Source organism: Leopardus geoffroyi, chromosome A3 (assembly GCF_018350155.1).
Source record: "Leopardus geoffroyi isolate Oge1 chromosome A3, O.geoffroyi_Oge1_pat1.0, whole genome shotgun sequence".
NCBI classification, from domain to species: domain Eukaryota; kingdom Metazoa; phylum Chordata; class Mammalia; order Carnivora; family Felidae; genus Leopardus; species Leopardus geoffroyi.
Genome location: NC_059336.1, coordinates 115,728,152 through 115,749,860, shown reverse-complemented (window position 1 = coordinate 115,749,860; position 21,709 = coordinate 115,728,152). Strand labels below are relative to the sequence as shown.

The 21,709-nt window shown below is 38.9% G+C and overlaps 1 protein-coding gene and 1 long non-coding RNA gene across 7 annotated transcripts in view; one reads left to right on the top strand and one right to left on the bottom strand.

Annotated features, from left to right (window-relative positions):
* The window catches only part of LCLAT1 (lysocardiolipin acyltransferase 1), a 185,314-nt gene that overhangs the window by 106,131 nt on the left and 57,474 nt on the right, over window positions 1-21,709 (top strand). For all 6 annotated transcript variants that reach the window (XM_045447260.1, XM_045447259.1, XM_045447261.1 and 3 more), the window contains exons 4-5: window positions 3,230-3,376; window positions 9,164-9,280. In XM_045447260.1, the coding sequence (XP_045303216.1) occupies window positions 3,230-3,376; window positions 9,164-9,280 (264 nt within the window). The remainder of the gene's footprint in view (window positions 1-3,229; window positions 3,377-9,163; window positions 9,281-21,709) is intronic.
* Window positions 13,081-19,716, bottom strand: LOC123581281. Its single transcript, XR_006703694.1, has 2 exons — window positions 14,048-19,716; window positions 13,081-13,805 (listed from the first exon to the last, which is right to left on the bottom strand). It is a non-coding gene; the product is annotated as an uncharacterized LOC123581281 (long non-coding RNA).

The following is a 21,709-nucleotide window of genomic DNA, read 5'->3' as shown; positions in this document are numbered from 1 at the left end:
AACAGCAGTTCCCCTAATAAATGTGAATGGAGTAAACTTTTCTAGTAAAGACAGATTCTCAGATTGGGTATATCCTAAATGCTAATAGGTTAGTAGATCATGGTATATCTGCACAGAGCAGTGTTACTTAAAGTGTGATTCTTGTAACAGTGACTGTTAGCAAACTCTGGCTGGTCCACTATGAGATAAGGACATAAACAGGGAAGAATAGTAGGTGGGAATTTTTAGAGTGTCGTGCCATTGTTATAACTTCCAAGTGTGTGATCGTTGCCCTAGTAATTCATTTTATTGTATTTTACGAAACTGTTAGTCAATAATGGTTAAGGAATTAAAATTAAAACTGGTTTGAAAAACACTAGTAAAGAATACAGTGCAGGTATTAAAAAATGAAGTAGATCCATATGTAGAGACACGTTAAATGAAAAAAAGGAAATCACGGAACAGTATACAAGGTATGACTCTTAAGTGTTTTTTTAAAACCCCAATCATACATGTAATGAATTTTTTAAATGTAGAGTAAGTCACATCAAACTATTAGCTGTGATTATAAAACTAATTATGACAAGTGGACCAGGGTTGAAAGATGTGGTAATAAAGACATATTTCTTGTTTGAATCTATATACTTGTATCTTGTTTGATACTTTTTTTTGTAGTAATAGGTTTTCATTTATTGTGTAATGCTTTTTAAATATCTTATTATTTAATGATCTCATGGTCCTTTCAATACTTGTCATTTGAATATCCATATGGAAAATAGGACCTATACTGCTACTTCACATGATATATAAAAATTCATTTGAGATGGATTATAAACCAAAATGTGAAAGTTAAAACATTAGTTAAAAAAGTTAAAGAGCTTCTAGAAGAATACATGGAATAATGTCTTCACAACTTTGGAGCAGGCAAAAATTTCTTAAATGATGCCCTACAAGCACCAGCCACAAGGAAAAGATTTGTAAATTGGGCTTCATTAGTGTTAGATGTTAGGTGCATAACAAGACACCGTTAAGGGAGAGAAAATGCAAGCTACAGATTGAGGGATGATATTTGGCATATTGCATCTTTGAAACCTAGAGTTATATAGATTTACCGTGTATGTGTGTGCAAAAAGTTTGGAGAAGCACTTCACAAAGACATCGAAGACTTGCATATGAAAAGGCTGTCACTGTCATTAATCATAAGAGAAATTCAAGCTCAAACCACTGTACCTGGATTAGAAGGGCTAAAATTAAAAGGACCTATAAGACCTAGAGTTGCCGAAGCCATTAATAGAGCAGACGAGCGCTCATATGTTGCCGTGGGAGTGTCAGTTCGTACAAACACTTCGAAAACATGCTGTCTACTGAAGCTGGGCATACGTAAATCCTGCGATGAAGCTGCTTCACTCCTGAGTACTCAACTCTATAGAACTTAGTGCTTGCGTTCGACAAAAGATACAAGAATATCCATATTAACTTTATTCCTAATAGCTAAGAAATCTCTCCCTCAAGAGTATAAGTTGTGGCATATTCATATAACTGACCGTTAAAGCATTTTTGTTTTGATATTGTGAATAGGAACTTGTTACATTTTTATGTTCCTTGATATAATATTCTTAGTATTATTATAACTTCTTAATCACAATAATGATAATAGCTATTATTTATTGGCAGTTTGTGATAAGTCTTAGTTCTTACAACAATCCCTATTCGGTACATACTATCACGGCATTATGCTCATTTTGACATTTGGAGTCGGTGAGGGACAAAGACTGAACAGCTCTTTTGTGGTAGAGCTATGGTTCTAACCCAGGCAATCTCACTCCAGAGCTACACTGCCGAAAGGCGCTACACTGTGGGCCTCGGTGTCCTCGGGTGAAGGAGGAGAGATGATGGGATCAAGTCCAGCACTGATGGATATGACTGACAGTACAGTGCGTGACTAATAGTTGGGAGTACAGCAGCAAGACCTACACTGAAGTGGGTTGTTGGGTGTGTGTTCATTTGCGTTTGTAGACTCCAGTATTCTAGCTCGGACTTACTCAAACCAAAGAGTCTTATGGTTTTTAAAATCATTAACAAATGACTTAATGATCCTTTTATATATTCCCAGGGTGCCACTGTCTTTACCAAATGATGTTTTAAAACTATCGTTTTAGTCGTGTTCTTTGTTTGCAAGGAACTACCACTTACTGCAAAGATACACGTGGCTGTAAGGGAGATGGACTCTTACGGACACCCGAGAGGTGGATCCATAGACTGGCCAGCTTGTGGAGACTAAAACTGTCTTCTGCTCTGGATTACAATCAACTTTAGGCACTTCAGCAAGATTTTTAGATCTGTACTACAGTGTGCAATGTTTATTTTCCCTCAGCTGCTACTGTCATAGTATCTGCTTTTTTATCCATCCATTTACTTTTATATTGCCAGTGCTTTTTCTCCATGGTCTCAGGTAAAATTCTGAGGGAGAACATTTGATTGGCCAGGAGAGTTACTGTGTTTGCTATGAAGCAAACTTACTATGAAGCAAGTGTTTCGTGCTTCATAGACTATTGAACAGGCTATAGATTGGCTGCCTTAAGTCAGCTATTTACCACACTAGTTTTAGTCATTTCTGGCCAGGAAGGGATGGCTGGTTAGGTAAAACATGGGTCATCCAAGGCTGGCTACCTCTTTGGTAGCAAGGTTGATTCGCCGTAAGTGTAAAGGGATTGTGATCACAGTGTATATTCTGGTTAGTGTGTTTAGTACCCATTACACATTTTGTCTTTTCAATAAAATCTAAAGAAGTGGCCAGCATTGAAAATAGTTGAATTTAGAGACTGACTGGTACAGAATGGGAAATATGAAAGAGAATGCTTGTATACATGACTTGAGAACAATCCTTTGCTTACTGTTTTATAAGCCTAATAACATATTGTTGTATATATCTTGTAGGTACCTTGGTTAAAATGTCTGGTTATGATTGTTAAAACTTTGGATGATTTACTGGTAAATATTAGGAAAGTTTTTTTCCTTGCTATTTTAATAGCTAGGCTTGGCTTGAAAAAAAGTTTTTGAGAATTTTGCAAACCCTTTAAAAGACTATTCTCTGGTATAGGTGTTATTTAACCCAAGGTATATCGTGAGGTGATTAGGATAGTAACTAATCCATAGTAAAAAAAAAAAAAAAAAAAAAAATTGAAATACTCAATACTATGTGGATATTGGTAATAAAATTGTATGTAAATACTTGTTAAATTGATTCTAGGTTGGGCCATGCAGGCTGCTGCCTATATCTTCATTCATAGGAAATGGAAGGATGACAAAAGCCATTTTGAGGACATGATTGATTATTTTTGTGACATCCATGAACCACTTCAACTCCTCATATTCCCAGAAGGGACTGATCTCACAGGTAGGTAACCTAGGGTTAGATCACAGAATTTTAAAACATGAAGGAACTTAGAAATCATTTAGTCTAAACTTATTCCTCACATGAAGCAACTGAACTAAGATTAATGGCCCGCCACTAAGATCACTCACTCAGTTCATCAGTAGCACGTCAGAACCTAGAATTTCTGGTTTCCAGACCATAGAATCTATGATGGGCAACTTCAAGAGGCCATTACTGTTCCTACTTGCCATCCTAGAGCTTTACATTTTTATTTTATTTTTAATTACGGTATTTATTTTAGAGAGAGTGTGAGTGGGGCAGAGGGTCAGAGGCAAAGAGAGAGAGCATTTTAAGCGGTCTCTACACTTAGTGTGGAGCCCAGTGTGGGGCTCGATCTCAAGACTCTGGGATGACCTGAGCTGAAATCAAGAGTCAGACACTTAAGCAACCCAGGCGCCCCAAGCTTTATGTTTTAAGTGTCACTATGTATTTCATGTATCAGCTTTTTATATAATTGTATATGGTTTGTATGGAACCACTGTACACACACACACACACACACACACACAAACACACAAACCCAAATAGCCAATGAAATGTTAAGAATAGAGGCTAATTTTAAAATCCCCTTCCTGTTCTATATATTCTCTGTCCTCTTTCAAGATATATATATTTATCCATCAAGCCCTTCTTTCTCAACTTCTTTTTTTCCTAAGAAAAACATATGATGTAACCCATTCATTTATTGTTGATTTAAGTTATTATGTTGCCTTTTTCTGGGTATTAAAAAATTTTTTATAATGTTTATTTTTGGGGTGGGGGGCGGGGAGAGAGAGAGAGACAGAGCATGAGCATGGGTGGGGCAGAGAGAGAAGGAGACACAGAATCCGAAGCAGGCTCCAGGTTCTGAGCTGTCAGCACAGAGTCTGACACGGGGCTCCAACTCACAAACTGTGAGATCATGACCTGAGCCGAAGTCGGACACCTAACTGACTGAGCCACTCAGGTGCCCCTTTCTCTGGGTATTTTAAAGCTTTATCCCTACTATAAGCAGGAAAGGCTTTGTCCTGTCCTCAAGAAAATTCAGCTACCACAGATTTGTGGAGGGGACACAGGAGGATATATTTAGGACTTTTGTGCCTTCCCACTTATTAAACTATATGCATGGGCCAAGAATACCAGTGGATCTCAAGGAATTCTTTACAAGATTAAAAACAAAATAGTCTTTTATTCTTCCAGATCAGTGGTTCTCACACTTTTTAAGGCACAGATCATTTTTGCAGATGAAGCCACCTACTGCAGTCTAGCATTTAAGACAGAAGGACTGTTGTGGTTGAATATTGGCAGGGTGGGTAAGCTTGGACAGGAAGCAGTTCTATAGAATCTGACTCGAAAGAGCAAAATTTTAAAGCTGTTAATAACCTGGCTACTTCAAGAAAGATACAGTAGAATTTGGGAAGGATCTAGTCGGTGAAGGTCTGCTGTACGAGAGAAGACAAACTAAAGTCTAAAACTCACAAATAGTATGGAGAGACAGAACATGAACTTGTCTTCCAAATCTTCAAGACTAGATCGAGGCAACTTAAGAGCTAGGGAGAAGGGCAACTTTTAAAGCTTAAGAGGGGGAGAAGATGTAAATGAACATACTAATTCATTATGTGGACATAATAATTTGTGGAACCCGGTACCTACAAAGAGAGTTCAAGATGAAAAATATATTTTATACAACTATTTAAGTGAATGGGTGACTAAGCCATAATATGTTAATGAGGAAAATTCAGATATTTTGGGAAACATTCACCGTTGATACCACGGAAGAGATCTTGGACTTACCTGTTTGGATGGAGCTAAGTGAACCATGGCAATTTTTATTCAGTAGTATTATGTACTAATGTACTAATAGATGCTTACTATATAGGTTTGATTTTTATAGTTAAAATTCTAAAAGTAGTTGGATCACAGAGAATAATACTGAGGATAATATTGGATGCATATCATTAAAGCTTGAAAATGTATTGTAGCTTGTAGATTAATTGATTCCCAGAACTGAACTATCATTAGGAAATTACCATGGACACATAGCCATATTTAAATCTTATAATAGTTAATACTTTGGGGTGCCTGGGTGGCTCAGTCAGTTAAGCATCCAACTCTCTCGGCTCAGGTCATGATCTCACGGTTTGTGAGATAGAGCCCCACATCGGGCTTTGCACTGCCAGCGTGGAACCTGCTTGGGATTCTCCTCTCTCCGCCCCTCCTTCACTCATGCTTGCTCTCTCTCTCTTTCAAAATAAACTTTAAAAAAAAGAACGTAGAATATATTTGGGTGTTGAAATATCAGCCATATTATAAAAGGTAATTTACTGAAGTGATAGATTGGTTTATATTTGCAAATGCCAAAATGTACATTAAAGAATGGCAGCTCTAGAAGTTACTTAGTCATTAAAAGCTAAAGGAAAAAAAGCTTCTGGATTGGTGTGACTTTATGGTATATTAGTGTTAAAATGGTTATATGTTAGATCTTCAGAGCCTATGAAGTATATATTTAAAACTTTTTTCAGTCTGTATTTGTTCTCAGCTGTCTTTTATGTGATGAACTTAACATCTAGTTGCTTATTTTCAGGGTTCTGCTCACCATTACATGTTGTGGTTGTATATTTTTTAAGTTAAAATGATATTTACATTTTTTAAGGCCAGCTTACAAAAGCTAGAGAAAACAGGTCCTGAAGCTTTCAGAAGTTTTTTTTTAACAGGGTTATACATGTAGTTTTGAGTTAAGATAATGATTGTCTTTGAAAAAGTGTCTGTTAATTCAAGGGTGTTTTTAGTTACCACAGTTAACTTGAAACTTGTTTTTTTTTTTTTAAGCCTGAAGGGAATGTTTTATAACCTTAAGTTCAGAGTCCAACTGGCTTGCAACATTTTCAAGTTAGTGTTTTTAAATGTAACTTTACATATATTTTATCTTTATATGTTATTGGTTATAACTTTTTTCTTGCATATCGAAGTGATAGATGTGAATTTGGGGAAATTTAGAAACATAGAAGAGAGCACAAAAATTATTATAATCCCACTGCCCACAAACAAACACCATTGTAATTTTGGTCCATTGCTTTGGTCATTTGGTCACACACACATACACATATATATGTGCATATGTACACACATATAATTTTGAATAATGGTGAAACTGGAATTACACTTTTCTTTGCACTTAATGTGGTATTATCTCTCCTTTCATTATTTATTCTTTCAAAACATGTGTTTTAAAGGTTGGGGAGTTTTATATTGGTTTATTAGTTGGGGTCCAGAAAAACAGAACCAACAGGGTGTGTGTGTGTGTGTGTGTGTGTGTGTGTGTGTGTGTGTGTGTGTGTAGAGCGAGAGAGTGAGATGGAGAGAAGTTTTGATGGGAATTGGGACTTTATTTTAAGGAACTGACTCACATGGTAGTGGAGGTTTATCGAGTCAAAAATCTACAGGGTAAGTTAGGCTGGAGACCCAGGGAGGAGCTGCAGTTCAAGTCCAGAGGCAGTCTGCTGACAGACCTCTTTCTTGCTTGAGGAGGTTAGTCATTTTCTATTCAGGCCTGTAAGTGATTGGATATGGCTCACCCATATTATGGAGAGTAAGTAATCTGTTTATGCAAAGTCTTCTGATTTAAATATTAATCTCAGTGAAAAATACCTTCACAGAAACATCTAGAATAATATTTGACCAACTGTCCGGGTAACCTGGCTATGCCACTTTGATAAATAAAATTAACCATAACAGCTGGTATACTGTAATTTTGAGTTCTGTGTCTGTGATTTGGAAAAAAAAAAAGCTTTTCTGGGTTTTAACAATTATAATATCTCATGTGATTAAACACTTTGTACATAGAACTTCTTCATTTAAGAAATGTGAGTACATGAAGTTTTGTACACAAAACAAAGTCCCTACTTTCATGAGGCTTACATTCTATGAGGAAAGATAGAATAAAAAACCAATCAGTTAATAAAAACATGTCAAGTCTTCATAAATGCTGTGCAGAGAAATAAAGCAAGATAAGGACAGGGAGAGGAATAGATAGGGTATAGAGTACTCTTTTTATAGAAGTTTGTCAAAAGAAGCCCGTTAAATTTCTCTTAAAGTAGAGACTAATTCAATGAAGCAGAAAACCTTGCAGGTATCTGGAAGGCATTCCAGGCAGGGAAAGGAATACCTGCACAGACCCTGAAGTAGAAACATGCCTGGCTGGTTTGAGAATGCAGAGTGGCCAGTAGTCAACTCCAAGTGTAAGGATTAAGAAGGGCTGGCACTGGAGTGTTACCAGCAGTGAGCTGACGACACAGGAGGCTGTGGTCAGAAAGAGGGAGGCTGGTATGCTTACTAATACTCAGAGTCCAGGGTTGGGTAGATGAAGTGGGGATGGAAGGAAAAATCTGCATCTCTAATCTCTTTGTGTCTCTGATTATCTCTACTGCCCCACGTTGTGACCTTACATTTTTAGAACTACTTGTGTTCCCATTCTACGACAGAGTTCCGATCCCCAGAGTCTGTGATGCACCGGAAAAGGAAACTGAAGAGTAGTTAACTACTCATCTTTGTAGTGTCCCTGGGACTCTTCATTCCATGGAAGGGCCTCCTAGCTGTCTATCAAAAACTATTTTGGAGTCCCATGCCCAGGATATTCTCAAATGAACGTGAGAAGAGCTTACTCCTTTTCATGTTTCCAGCCTGTACTTTTGTCTTGCTAGGGACTGTGGTTATTAGTTCTTTGACTCGATTCTTCAACTATAAAATAGTGTAACACTTTTAAAGGGGTATTCTTTGAATATTGTCATGTTGAAGAATTCATCTGTGGTTTTTGAGGTTTGAGGATTCCGTGATCTTAAATTTATTCCGAGGAAGGTTGGGTTTATATAGAGAAAGTTTTTTTTCTTGTGACTTGGAATAGTCTATAAATTTTAGGATGCAGCTGAGAGTTGCGGATTCTAACATCTGCTGTCATCAGAAGGTATTTCATGATCTCTCCCAGCAGTTGAGGCCAAATTTCTGAACACTACTTTTTCCAAATATATTTGCTGAATAATGGGTTTGGTTCTTCTTGGAACTTATAAAGTTACCTCATGGAATGGAAAAAGCAACTTTTGCCAACAACTGGAACATATACTTGACTCTGTAACTATATTCAGCCAAACCATGTTCAGATGTTTGTACACGATGTGCTAATCATGTGCCCATTCTGTTGGGGAGAGGTTTTGGTTAGTAATATTAGCATGCTCTATGCCTGAGCAGGGCAGAGATTTCACTTTGCATTGAAGTCCTAAATTACTGGGCTAAAAAAATGTTGATTTGATATATTTGGCATATTGACTACTTGTTTTTTTCTGAGTGTAGAGGTCCTTATGTTTATTTAAAGTATTTTAGTTTTATTAACCTCTTTTGGTATTTCAGTTTTTGTTATGTAAGGACTATTTTATGAAAATTTCGGTTTGTTAGTATTTTATTTGTACCTCAGTTTTCATTGTATGTTGACTATTTTATGAAATCCCTTTAAGAATTTTAAAGATTTTAATATGAATTTCAGGAAACATTCTAACAAGTCCTATTTAATACCTTATTATAAAAATTTCAAAATTCCCCAAACTCTAGGATCTTTGTTAGGGACTGCAGTGTTTGTATCTTCTCATTTGACTCAATATGCCATATTCAGTATTTACAGATGGAATAACTGCCATTTCATCAAAGAAATCTTTCAGGGCTTCCTTATCTCACTTCTCTTCCTTTATTTTATGGCTTCTAACAGTTTGTTGTTTTGTTTAGAAAACAGCAAAGCTCGAAGTAATGATTTTGCTGAAAAGAATGGGCTTCAGAAATATGAATATGTCTTACACCCAAGAACTACAGGCTTCACTTTTGTCGTAGACCGCCTAAGAGAAGGTAAGCACCATCAAAAGGCTGTGTTTTTATGTAAGTGGCAACGGTTGCTGAACTTTGTATGTAGCCCTTTAGAATTTACAAAGCACTTTTTCATATTTTTTTCTCAAGGTATAAGATACTGTCACATTTATACTAAATTGACCCCATGCACTAAAATGTCTTAGTATATATTCTTTATCAAATATTAAAGATAGCCTTATAAAAAATGTTTCCTTCTCTTGGAATAACAGAAAATAATACAAGTAGACTATCATTCTCTTTTTAAATTTTTCTCAAAGTAGCAAAACTACCTTGAAAGTATCTTTTTTTTTTCTTCCACGTTTATTTATTTTTGGGACAGAGAGAGACAGAGCATGAACGGGGGAGGGGCAGAGAGAGAGGGAGACACAGAATCGGAAACAGGCTCCAGGCTCTGAGCCATCAGCCCAGAGCCCGACGCGGGGCTCGAACTCACGGACCGTGAGATCGTGACCTGGCTGAAGTCGGACGCTTAACCGACTGCGCCACCCAGGCGCCCCGAAAGTATCTTAACACTTACACTATTGTTCTTTATACCTTATAAAGTATTTTTGCATTCATTATTCTGCTCATTCCAACAAATGATTCTGGTTGGTAGGAAGGCAAGTACTGACTGCATCCTCCATTTTATAGTTAAGTTGAACTGACCTCCAGGTGGTTAGGAAATTTCTGTAGTCAGGGATAGAACCTCATTCTTCTGCTTCCTACTTTGTAGCTCGTAATTCTACCTCACACTTCCTCAAGAGTTGTGTCTGTTGAAGGGCATATCAGGACAAGATGATTCATTGATGATATCACATCCATTTAAATGCTTACATTTTTATATTTGTTATATAAAAGCCAATTGTACATTTTATTGCTGCATGTTTGTACGTTTGTATATGGATACATACATGTGTAGAGACACATAACATTTATGAAAGTATATGGAAATGGAACTATCCAGAAATGTGCTGATGTGTTACTGATTTTACAAGAATGATTTGAAGCCCACAGTCACCTAGAAGAAAAATCTTGTTTACGTGTTTCTGCTCTCCACTCTGATTTCTACCAAGCCATATTGTACGATGATGGCATCTGTGACAAATTATCACCTTCATCTGATAATTGCTACATTGTCATAAAACTGCTTGTGGATTAACATGAAAGATGTTGAACCATCCTACAAGCAAAGGTATAAAGTTCTTTTATCTTTCCCTAATGGCATCATTGTTGTTCCTTTAGGGTTTAATGTGCTTTAAGGTACAAAGTATAATCTTAATGAACTCTGCCAGGCTGAAGCATCTTTCCAACTAAATACCCATGATTAAAAAAAACGTATAGTCAATCCAAAACTACATTGTGATAGTAAACCAAAAATGTTGTTCCTATTAGTTTGGCTTGCTCTTGAAATTCTATGGTCATAGGTAATGTGAAATGGGCTTGTGGGCTTGATGGCCATATTGTATATGAATAGCAAGTGTCCATCTACCCAGTGAAGCTCCTGGAGAACACAGTTTTTCCTGCCTACAGAATGGGACAGGGAGGCACCAAGACATTAAAGTGGCGATGGTTTTTTGTGTGTTTTTGTTTTAATATGTGGTACCACTTAACTGTGGCATCCAGCTTAGGCTCACCCTTCTTATTCAATAATGTGTTTTTTATGTCCTTACTAATCTGATAGCTTATAGTATTTAATGATTTCTTTGAAGGTATTTCTGACATCATAGAACACATTCATCGACTGGATTTCTCTGTAAATACAAGCATGCTGTTGGAACGCATCTTTTGCTAAAAAAGATCTTCCTAAATGTAGGCAGGATAATAGATTATTTTATAGTGGATAAGGATATATCTGTAGAGCTCTCTGTTCTGAGATCTGGAAAATATTTCAGAAGCAAGCTGATTTATAACTTTGGGGAATGTGTGTTACTTAGTCATCACTCAGAGAACTAGTCAACAACCACTGTGTAATTTGTCCTGCTAGAACTGGCAACTGATTCCCCCACCCGCCATATCAGAAAAAAGAGAAACACGGTTAGATGGTTCTATTTACTTCAGTTAGAAAAGTGGAATAGAATCTGTACCTTATAATAATAATAAAGAAATAGGATTGTGATTATAGTAACAGCAGCTAACATTTATTGAGCACTTACTAAGTACCAGGCATTGAGCCAAGTATTTCATATGCCTAAGGTCAATTAATCCTGACAATTACCATACGTGGTAGTTATCATTATTAATATTTAACTTGTAGGACAAAACTGAAGCAGAAATTGAGATGAAGAAGCTTGTCAGAGTTATTAGAATTTGGTTCCTCTGACTGAATATCCTGTGCTCTTTAAAAATTTTTTTCTTTAATGTTTATTTATTTTTGAGAGAAAGAGAGACGGAGCACATGCAGGGGAGGGGCAGAGAGAGAGGGAGACACAGAATCTGAAACAGGCTTCAGGCTCTGAGCTGTCAGCACAGAGCCTGACGTGGGACTCGAACTCACGAGTTGTGAGATCATGACCTGAGCTGAAGCCAGACGCTTAACCAACTGAGCCACCCAGGCATGCCCCATGCCTCTTGTATTTGTAGTATGATTTTAGTTAACAGAGTCTCCATAAAGCACTTTTGTAATAGTGAACTGAGTGGTTTCCCTCAAAAGAGATGTTGAAAAAGAAAAAGCGGTAGCTAAATGGCCAGATCATGGAGGGATGGTAGTCCTGAAGGAGGAGGTTATGGTTCTGCCTAACATGACAGGGGAGGGGGAATCAGGTGGAGAGTCAAGGGCAGCTCTACTTTTGGGGGATGAGGGGTGGTATCTAGTGAGCATCAAAAGTTTCATCAAGGATCAGAAGTGAAGATCTTAGAAACAAATTAAAGCCCCCAAAAGGGCCAAGCCCAACTTTCTGATCTTTAGCTTCCTGAGATCTGCTTTTGATAAGCAGTTAGGTGAAAAAAGAAGCTGTTAAAACAAATGACTATATAAATAAATTATTGCAGTGGAATACTGCTCACCATAATAACTGAATTCAGCATTGCTGATGTCTGTTTGGCAATGGGCACGTGAGAAGTTTAGGACATCAAGAAACTAAGGATGAAGTCCTACCAAGAAGGACTGAATAAATGAAAATGCAAAACAAGGAAAGTAGCTTCTGCACTTCTGTTCAGAATACATGTCACAGAGATTAGGAACATTTAGAAGACACACATTTACCCTGAAATATAGCACCCATTATATAATGTTACACAGATGTGTTATTCCTGTGGTAGTAACTGCAAAAGGTTTACCCTGAGTACCTTAAATTTCACCATTAATGTGCTTGCTCTATACTCGTACTAGATCATAACCTTCTTGAGGGTATGGAATGTTCTGCACATGGTTGAGTTAAATGTTTTTTCCTTTTATCTGAAAAATAAGACAAGCCTAGTGTCCTGGATGTTCTTCTAAGTATGTATTACACTGATAGATTATCTGTCTTGGATGATTTCACAACCTTTCAGTATGTGATTATATGTTTTTCCAGTACTATATTAACCCAAACCCAAAAGGAATTTTCTTTTTTTTTTTTTTTTTTTAATTTTTTTTTTTCAACGTTTATTTATTTTTGGGACAGAGAGAGACAGAGCATGAATGGGGGAGGGGCAGAGAGAGAAGGAGACACAGAATCGGAAACAGGCTCCAGGCTCTGAGCCATCAGCCCAGAGCCTGACGCGGGGCTCGAACTCACGGACCGCGAGATCATGACCTGGCTGAAGTCGGACGCTTAACCGACTGCGCCACCCAGGCGCCCCTGGAATTTTCTAACTTAGGGAAAAAAGACTTTTCATATGAGAAAGTTTTTTTTTTTTTTTTAATTGACAGTGCTAATAAATTTATCAGACAATTTTAAACTTGTAACTCATTCATACCAAAAGTTAGTTATATTATCATCATCTCTGGTGCTGTATCATTTTTTAAAAAATTTTCTTTAATGTTTATTTATTATTTTTGAGAGAGAGCGAGCGAGCACGTGCATGAGCAAGGGAGAGGCAGAGAGAGAGAGAGAGACACAGAATCTGAAGCAAGCCTCCAGGCTCTGCGCTGTCAGCACAGAGCCCGACATGGGGCTGGAATCCACAAACTGCAAGATCATGACCTGAGCTGAAGTCGGATGACCGACCGACTAAGCCACCCAGGCGCCCCTGGTGCTTCATCATTTTGAACAGTAGCTTTACTCTTCTTTGATTTTAAATAAAGATTGAGCTGAAGTCGGATGACCGACCGACTAAGCCACCCAGGCGCCCCTGGTGCTTCATCATTTTTAACAATAGCTTTACTCTTCTTTGATTTTAAATAAAGATTTAGTCCTACCATTATTTGATTTTGTTAAATGTTTTAGAAGCCAATTACTAAGTTATAACCCTGCAATAATTACTTTTCACCATTAGGCGGCACAAATGTGTACATTTGAAACACTTGCAGTTAGGTTAAAGTGGTTGGGGGTGAGGATAAAACACTTCATATTTGTTTGAGGGTGTGTCTTGTTTAAAATACGACCTTGCTGGGGCGCCTGGGTGGCGCAGTCGGTTGAGCGTCCGACTTCAGCCAGGTCACGATCTCGCCGTCCGTGAGTTCGAGCCCCGCATCGGGCTCTGGGCTGATGGCTCAGAGCCTGGAGCCTGTTTCCGATTCTGTGTCTCCCTCTCTCTCTGCCCCTCCCCCGTTCATGCTCTGTCTCTTTCTGTTCCAAAAATAAATAAAAACGTTGAAAAAAAAATTAAAAAAAAAAAAAATACGACCTTGCTTAGTGAACACATCTACATACCAGGAAGATAACTGACCTAACTCCACAGGGACAGAGCTGCTCTGCTTGGGACCCTCCCAGACCCTATTTCATCTGACTGTTCATATGTATGCTTTATCATATCCTTTAATAAACTGGTAGACATTAAAAATAAAATATGACCTTGCCTAGAAGTTTACAGTCTTCTTGGGTAGATAAGAATACACCTAGAAAAATCTTAAAAAATATCACATTACATGTTAAATTTTATGGTATATAGTATATAAACATTTTGAGTAATTATAGGAGTGTTCAGTAAAGAGAGAGCATATAGTATTGAAACACTTCACTTGTAACATTTATTTATTTTGAGACAGAGAGAGAGAGAGAGAGAGAGAGCATGAACAGGGGAGGGTCAGAGAAAGAGGGAGACACAGAATCTGAAACAGGCTCCAGTCTCTGAGCTGTCAGCACAGAGCCCGACGCGGGGCTCAAACCCACAGATCGCGAGATCATGACCTGAGCCAAAGTCAGACGCTTAACTGACTGAGCCACCCAGGCGCCCTGAAACACTTCACTTCTTTAAGAAGCTTAATTTCTTCCTTGGACTTTCAAGGATGGCTGAGGGCAAGATAGGAAGAGTACAAGAAAGGGCATAGAGTTTGGGCCAGTATGAGGCTGTGCAGTAAACTAGGCACAATGAATGTGATCGAGCTGAAGACTTGTACTGTAGAATAATAGACAGTAGTTAAGAAGGTTGTTTGGAGCCATTGTTGAAAAACTTAAACTCCTGCCCCCAAATAGTCATGTTTTTAGATGTCCATTTCTAGCTGAAGTCATTCAAGCAAATCAGCTCATGTGTTAAGACTATAAAACATCATATAGATATATTTAAGTTTTGGGTTTTTTAAAAATAATTTTTTTAATGTTTATTTATTTTTGAGAGAGAGAGGCAGAGTGTGAGCAGGGGAGGGGCAGACACACACACACACACACACACACACACACACACACACACACACAGAATCTGAAGCAGGCTCCAGGCACTGAGCTGTCAGCATGGAACCTGATGCGGGGCTCGAACTCACCATGAGATCATGACCTGAGCTGAAGTCAGGCGCTTAACCCACTGAGCCACCCAGGCACCCCAAGTTTTGAGTTTTTAAATTCCAAGATAATCCATGTTTAGCTCATATGTTTACATTCTAAATATGAAAGATGGTGTATTTCTACTAATCTAGGGGATATAGGGTTAGTCACTAAGGAAAAAATAAAATTCCCACCAGGTAATTTAGATCAGCACATCTGATTAAAAAACTCTTTGGTCTGTATTCAGGGACAGAGAATTGCTTACTTGAACCCCCAGATTACATATGTAGTATCTGGTAGTCCTGTGTTTGGCTCTCTCATTTTGGTCTATGATAGTTCTCATTTGCTCCACGAAAGTTGGCACTTAGGCAGTAGACTAATCATAGATAGCTCAATCTTCAGTGTTTTCAGAGTGTTTTAATTTCTTGGACTTTTTGCTTCATGCACAGCTAATAATCCATTCTGTTTCTTGCCTATAGTGGATGTAGATGGTGGGGGACCAAAGATGGCCAGCAGGAGCCATCGCTCTCTGTGGCTCACATTATGTTTATCCTAGTTGATGAGTGATGAGCCTCCCTCGGGATTGCATTTCGGTGACTCTTCCTAACAGCTAGCATAATCTAGGATACTAGGAAGAAAGACAGAGAGAAAAACTGTTGAAATATTGGGTGCATTAAATGCCATGCACTCTGACCTTTTCATGTGACTTTTTATTGCTGGAAACTATGAAAAAGGATAAGACCTTTCCCTTATGTTTAAAAAATGTAATTATACAGTAGATCTTTGACATTTGCTAGAATATTTTCTGAAACCTTTTCCATTTCCCCAAATTTGCAAATTTCTCTGTAGCATAGCATTTGACTCTCTTTTGAGACCCTTTTACAAAGAACAATGCTTTCATCTGTTTATGGTGATGAATAGAATACAGCAAACCTAAATGAACCTGGGTTCTGATCAGTAAGAAAGCACATGGATCAACTAAAGGACTTGGTCCTACATGTCATGAAGCAGAAATGATTTAAATTCTCCTCAGCAAAATTATATGTGATTACATGTCAAAGACCTTTGGAGTCTGTCAGGTTGAATCTCTGAATGCCATGGCATGCCTTTAGGTCTTTAATGACATTTCTGTTATCTTTGTTCATTTTAGTTCTGTTTCATAGCAGAAAATCTGAGCTGCTCATTTAGGACAGGTCTTGGCATTGTGTTAATGAAAAGTGACAGAGCCCTCATTCTCTACATAAAAACAGCCATCTAACAAGTACCTACCATGTGCCAGGCACTGAGCGGTTCACATGTTTCTCTACCCTGCCCAAGCAGTACTAATGCCCAGGGAGCTATGTAAAACACAGATGATCAGGTGTGGGCTCAGACCTGCTAAATGAATCAAAGTCCAGTGGTGGGGTCCTGAGCTCATGTCTACCCGACTAGTCACTGTCATACAGATCATTTCATTCCCATGGCTGTGCTAGGCAGTGCTTTGCCCCATGCCACCCCCGAGGAGACAGACTCACTCTAGCGACTTGCCCAGGGTCACATGGCTGCTGGGTGGTACATGAGTTCACTTCTGCTCCATTTGATGCCAAAGCCCATGTTCTTCCCAGTATGTAGTAAGTTAACAATTTTTCTGTGCCAAGTGCTACAAAGATGTAACCTTTGTAGGATTTTTTTCTTTTTCTTCTCTCTTTCCAAGACCTTCTCCCTGGTACCCTTAGCTATACTCTGCATTTTGTTTAAATGGAAAAATACATCAAGAGTTTTCTTTTTGTAAAGCATGTCATTATTCTGGTTCCTATATTTATCTGCTCCTCCTTCATATCTCTAATCTGTAAGGCAAAACAAAGAAAGTGACACTCCTACTGTTCTTTCAAATTGTGGTCCCGTAATTTTCTTTTGCCGCTGAGCCTCAAAAACAATAAACTGGTGACTTGATTTTTCTCAATACTAACTCACTTCCTGTAAAAACGGGATTTTTTAAATTATAAAAACAATATATTTATTATAAAAATATTGGAAAGTTCATTATAAAGAAGGAAAAGGTACCTATGGTCTGCTCAGTCACATCTCAGAAATACCTGGTGTGTGCCTTGTATACTTTTTGACAGAAACTCTTCCTGTGTTTTTCCACCTGTATTCATACATAGCAAACAAAATTAAAGTCAGATCATATATTTTGTTTTAGAAATATTTTTAAGACTTATTATAATGTGCATGTTTTATCATTATCCTTGCATAATTGGCGTAAGTATATGTTAACGTGTGCACATATTAGAAGGACCGCTATTTAACTAGTCCTCCATTGTTCAAAGTTAAAATTGTTTCCAGTTTACCACCCTTATAAATAATACCAAAGTATGCATAAATCTCTAATTATTCCCTTGGGATATATTTCCAAGGCTAATTACTGAGTCAAAGGGTATACATTTTTTTAAGGTTTTTAAATGACTTTTTTTTTTTTTTAATTTTTTTTTTTTTCAACGTTTATTTATTTTTGGGACAGAGAGAGACAGAGCATGAACGGGGGAGGGGCAGAGAGAGAGGGAAACACAGAATCGGAAACAGGCTCCAGGCTCCGAGCCATCAGCCCAGAGCCTGACGCGGGGCTCGAACTCACGGACCGCGAGATCGTGACCTGGCTGAAGTCGGACGCTTAACCGACTGCGCCACCCAGGCGCCCCTGACTTTTTTTTTTTTATGTTTATTTAGTTTTGAGGGAGAGAGAGACAGAGCGTGAGTGGGGGAGGGGCTGAAAGAGAGGGAGACACAGAATCCCAAGCAGGCTTCAGGCTCTGAGCTGTCAGCACAGGGTCTGATGCAGGGCCTGAACTCACAAACTATGAGATCATGACCTGAGCCAAAGTCGGACGCCTAACCGATTGAGCCACTCAGGGGCCCCCATTTTCTTAAGGTTTTCTAAAAAAATTTACTCCTGTTCTCTGTCCTATTTCAATCGGCCACCAAATTCTACTGATACTGCCTTTTAGAGAGACATCCCACCTTCTTCTGTTTCCACAGTGGCCTGAATGGATAGGACCCCATTACTTCTCCTTTTTACTTCCTGGCTTTCTGACTGGTCTACCTCTGGTTTCTTCTTTGCCAATCCATATTACTTAGCTCTCAGTCTTCATAAGGTGCCACTCTAATGTCATTGTGTATATATTTATTCAGAAAATGTTTCTTGGGCACAGGTGTTGTTTAGCCTGCAAGACGCAAGACGCAGGTACCAAGACATAGTCCATTCCTGTGAGTATCATACGGTTTAGAAAACATAATCGTAACGCAGTGCCGTTAAGATGTGAATAGAAAGTATTTTGAGGACATGAAGGTTAGTTGATCTTTACCTAAAGTGACACTGAAGAGGTGGCATATGAGCTGAGAATTAAAGAATAATTAGGCATTTTCCAGGGAGGAAAGGCATTTAAACGTTTGCATCACTTCCATATTCCATGGTCAGGCCTTTCTATAATATGGTTCTAATCTACTTTTTGAATTTTACCACTCAGAAGCCCCTCTTCATACCACGTGAGCCAACCTATTTGAATTAATTGACTATTCTGGACTGTGCCTTATGTTTTGTGCATCATGCGTCTAGTTAAGTCTGTTCAGGCTAAAACCTGTAGCGCTTTGTTCCTTGCTTTAATCCCCAGATACTGTCCTTTAGTGATCTTCTAAGGGTCCATCCCTATGTCCACTGCTGGCAGTCATCTGAACTATCTTTTTCCACTCTAATAGGACTTAGTTAGCACAGTGGACCTGTTATTAATAGCTGTTCTAATACATTTTACTTCTTAGCTTCCGAAACGGACAGCAGTGGCCATGTCACCTAGACCATTAGGGCAAAGATTTTATTACTAAATCCATTGAATATCTTTCCATCCATATCTTACTTCCTCTCCTAGCAACAACTGGCACTGTAGATTCTTCTTGAAATACTTTCTCCCTGGGGCTTCTCCTTTTTTCTCCTACATCTCTGGCCACTTCTCAAGACTCATTTGTAGACTCTTCCTACCTGGGTATCCCTTCAGTGTCTGTGTTCCTTATAAGGCTTCCTGGGTTCCTTTGTTCTCCCACTCCATGTCACTCAGGCTGGTGGCTTGAATGATCATTCCATATGCTCTTGGCTTGAGTCCAAATCTTTTGTTCGTAAATCCCTTTCTTAGTGCAGAGCCATACATGTGACCTCTGCCATTTGGAGGTGCTGTAGGCACTTCAGTGTTGAAAATTGAACTTGTCATTTCCCCCTACACTGCTGTTCCTCCCATATCCCCACACCAATTGCTGGCACTATAATGATGATAATGGTAATATTGGTGAGATTGTGTACTTATGTGCCAGGATTATCCTAAGTGCTTCACATGAACTAAATCATCCCATTCTTAGAGGAGGTTTCATTATCATCTTCCTTTTATGCATGAGGAAACCGAGCTACAGAGAAGTAGTCATCCAAGATTTCCACCTTTGAAATGGCAGAGCTAGGAATCTAGCTGTGGAGCCTTCGCCTTAACCGCTGTTTATCATCAACTCAGTTACTCAAGTTACAACCTGGGCGTCATTCTTGGATCCGTCCCCTCTGCTTCTCTCACGTGCCGTGAAACCCCAACCAGTAAGTGCCTTGGGATTCTCTTTACTCTCAAATTCATTCTTCTCTTTTCATTCTCTCTGCCATCGTATCTCCCCTGAATTACCGGATAGCAGCTCAGCTGGTCTTCCTAGTTCTGGGCCTGCCTTAACCAGTCCTTTCTCCATGTTGTACTGGAACATCAGGCCTTTTTCTAAATGAGGATGGCAGCACACTAAGAGGCTCAGGCTCCAGAGTCAGGAGACTTGGGGAGAACCCTGGCATCACCGGAATTAGCAGTGTCCCTCAGCAAGCCTTACTTCCATCATCTGTAAAATGGAGTAACTGTGCTTACTTTGTAGGGCTCTTATAAGGACTCAGTGCAGTACATAAAGCACTTAGCACAGTGCCTGGAAAAGAGCAAACACTCGATAAACGTTACAGTGCAAATCTGATTGTGTCAGCTCCTGGCCAGAACCCGTCCTGGGTTTCACAAAGCTCCAAGGTTAAATCTACTTTCTTTAGGTGTACCGGGGTGGTTCAGTCGGTTAAGTGTCCGACTTTTGATTTTGGCTCAGGTCATGATCTCATGGTTGCGAGATTGAGCTCCATGTCGTGCTCTGTGCTGATAGCACGGAATCTGCTTGGGGTTTTCTCTCTCTCTCTGCCCTTCCCCCACTTATGTTCTCTCTTAAAGAAATAAACATTTTTTAAAAATCTCCTTTTTTTTTTTTAACATGATTTTCCAGGCCCTCCATGACCTGGTCTTTGCTTAGCTTTCTCACCTCTCTCCGTTCTCCTTTGTTGTCCCTTTACTCCTTGCCTTCCTGAACTGCTTCCCATTCCCAGAGTGCACAGTACTCTGAGCCTTCCCTACCAGGGCATAGCCCCTCCTAGCCTCATTCAGGAAACCTTCACGGCTCTTAGACTTCTTAGACTTCTTTGTTCCCCATATGAGTGCGTTCCCTCCTTTGCCAGCCCTGCATAGACGTGTTACTGACTGTATTATCATTTGTCTATTTCATCTATGAACTTTCAATTTCATGCCCATTAGAATCAAGTCTGTCTCCCTGACCATTTTTATCCCCAGCCTTCAGCATAGGCCTCGCATATAATACTCTAAGTTTTTTGAACCCATCAGCTAACTGGTTGATGTATTTTCATACCCTGCTGTGTTCCCATAAAGAGCTAAAGTGGTGGACATAAATATGTATGCTACAATGACAGCAGCACCACAATATTAGAGAATAAATTAAAGGGAAAATAAGGGTGTAAGGTTGGTATATAAAACATATGTTATATGGTTAATACACAAAATACATAGGTTCTATATTCTTATAAAATATGGGTCCATAAATTGGCTTGAGCTTTCTGGCATCTTCTCTAGGGGGAAACTAGATGGTATCATTGACAAATCCGTAAGATTAAAGCATATCCTATGCTCAGAAAAAATATGACCATTTCTGAAGGACTTGAGAGAAAGACCTCCCACGCATGGCTCCTCACGGAAGACATTGTACACTGTCGTGACCAGTGTCTTTATCTTTAAGTTTAATGTCACACATAGCCTCAGAGCGTTCATCCTCACTGGCTGACAGCAGAATGAGAAAGAGCAGTTCAGTAAAGACAGTCTCCTAAGAGGCCAGCACAGCCGGCTATATGTGATTGAGAGTGTCTCAACTCCAGAGGTTTGGAGACACTGCATGTCTTCAACCCGTTCTCCATGAATGGGATTTCACTCACTGAGATTCAGGTAGGAATTAGTTCACGCAGAGTTTGATTATTCTTCCTAAAGGATCTGTTCTACAGATATCTTGTGTCACGAGTTTAAGTGTGGGTCCAGGGGCTTTTACTAATAGGATTCTCTTAGGGTCGTTGAGGAGCCTACTGAGTGAAGCGTCCTGTGTGAAGTGAAGGCAACCTACCTCTGAACTGAGGTTGGCCAGTGTGTTTCTTATAAGACACTTGGGATTATGTCCTCTGCAATGCTTAACCAAATAGTCACATAGTGGACCATTGCCCAAAGCTGAG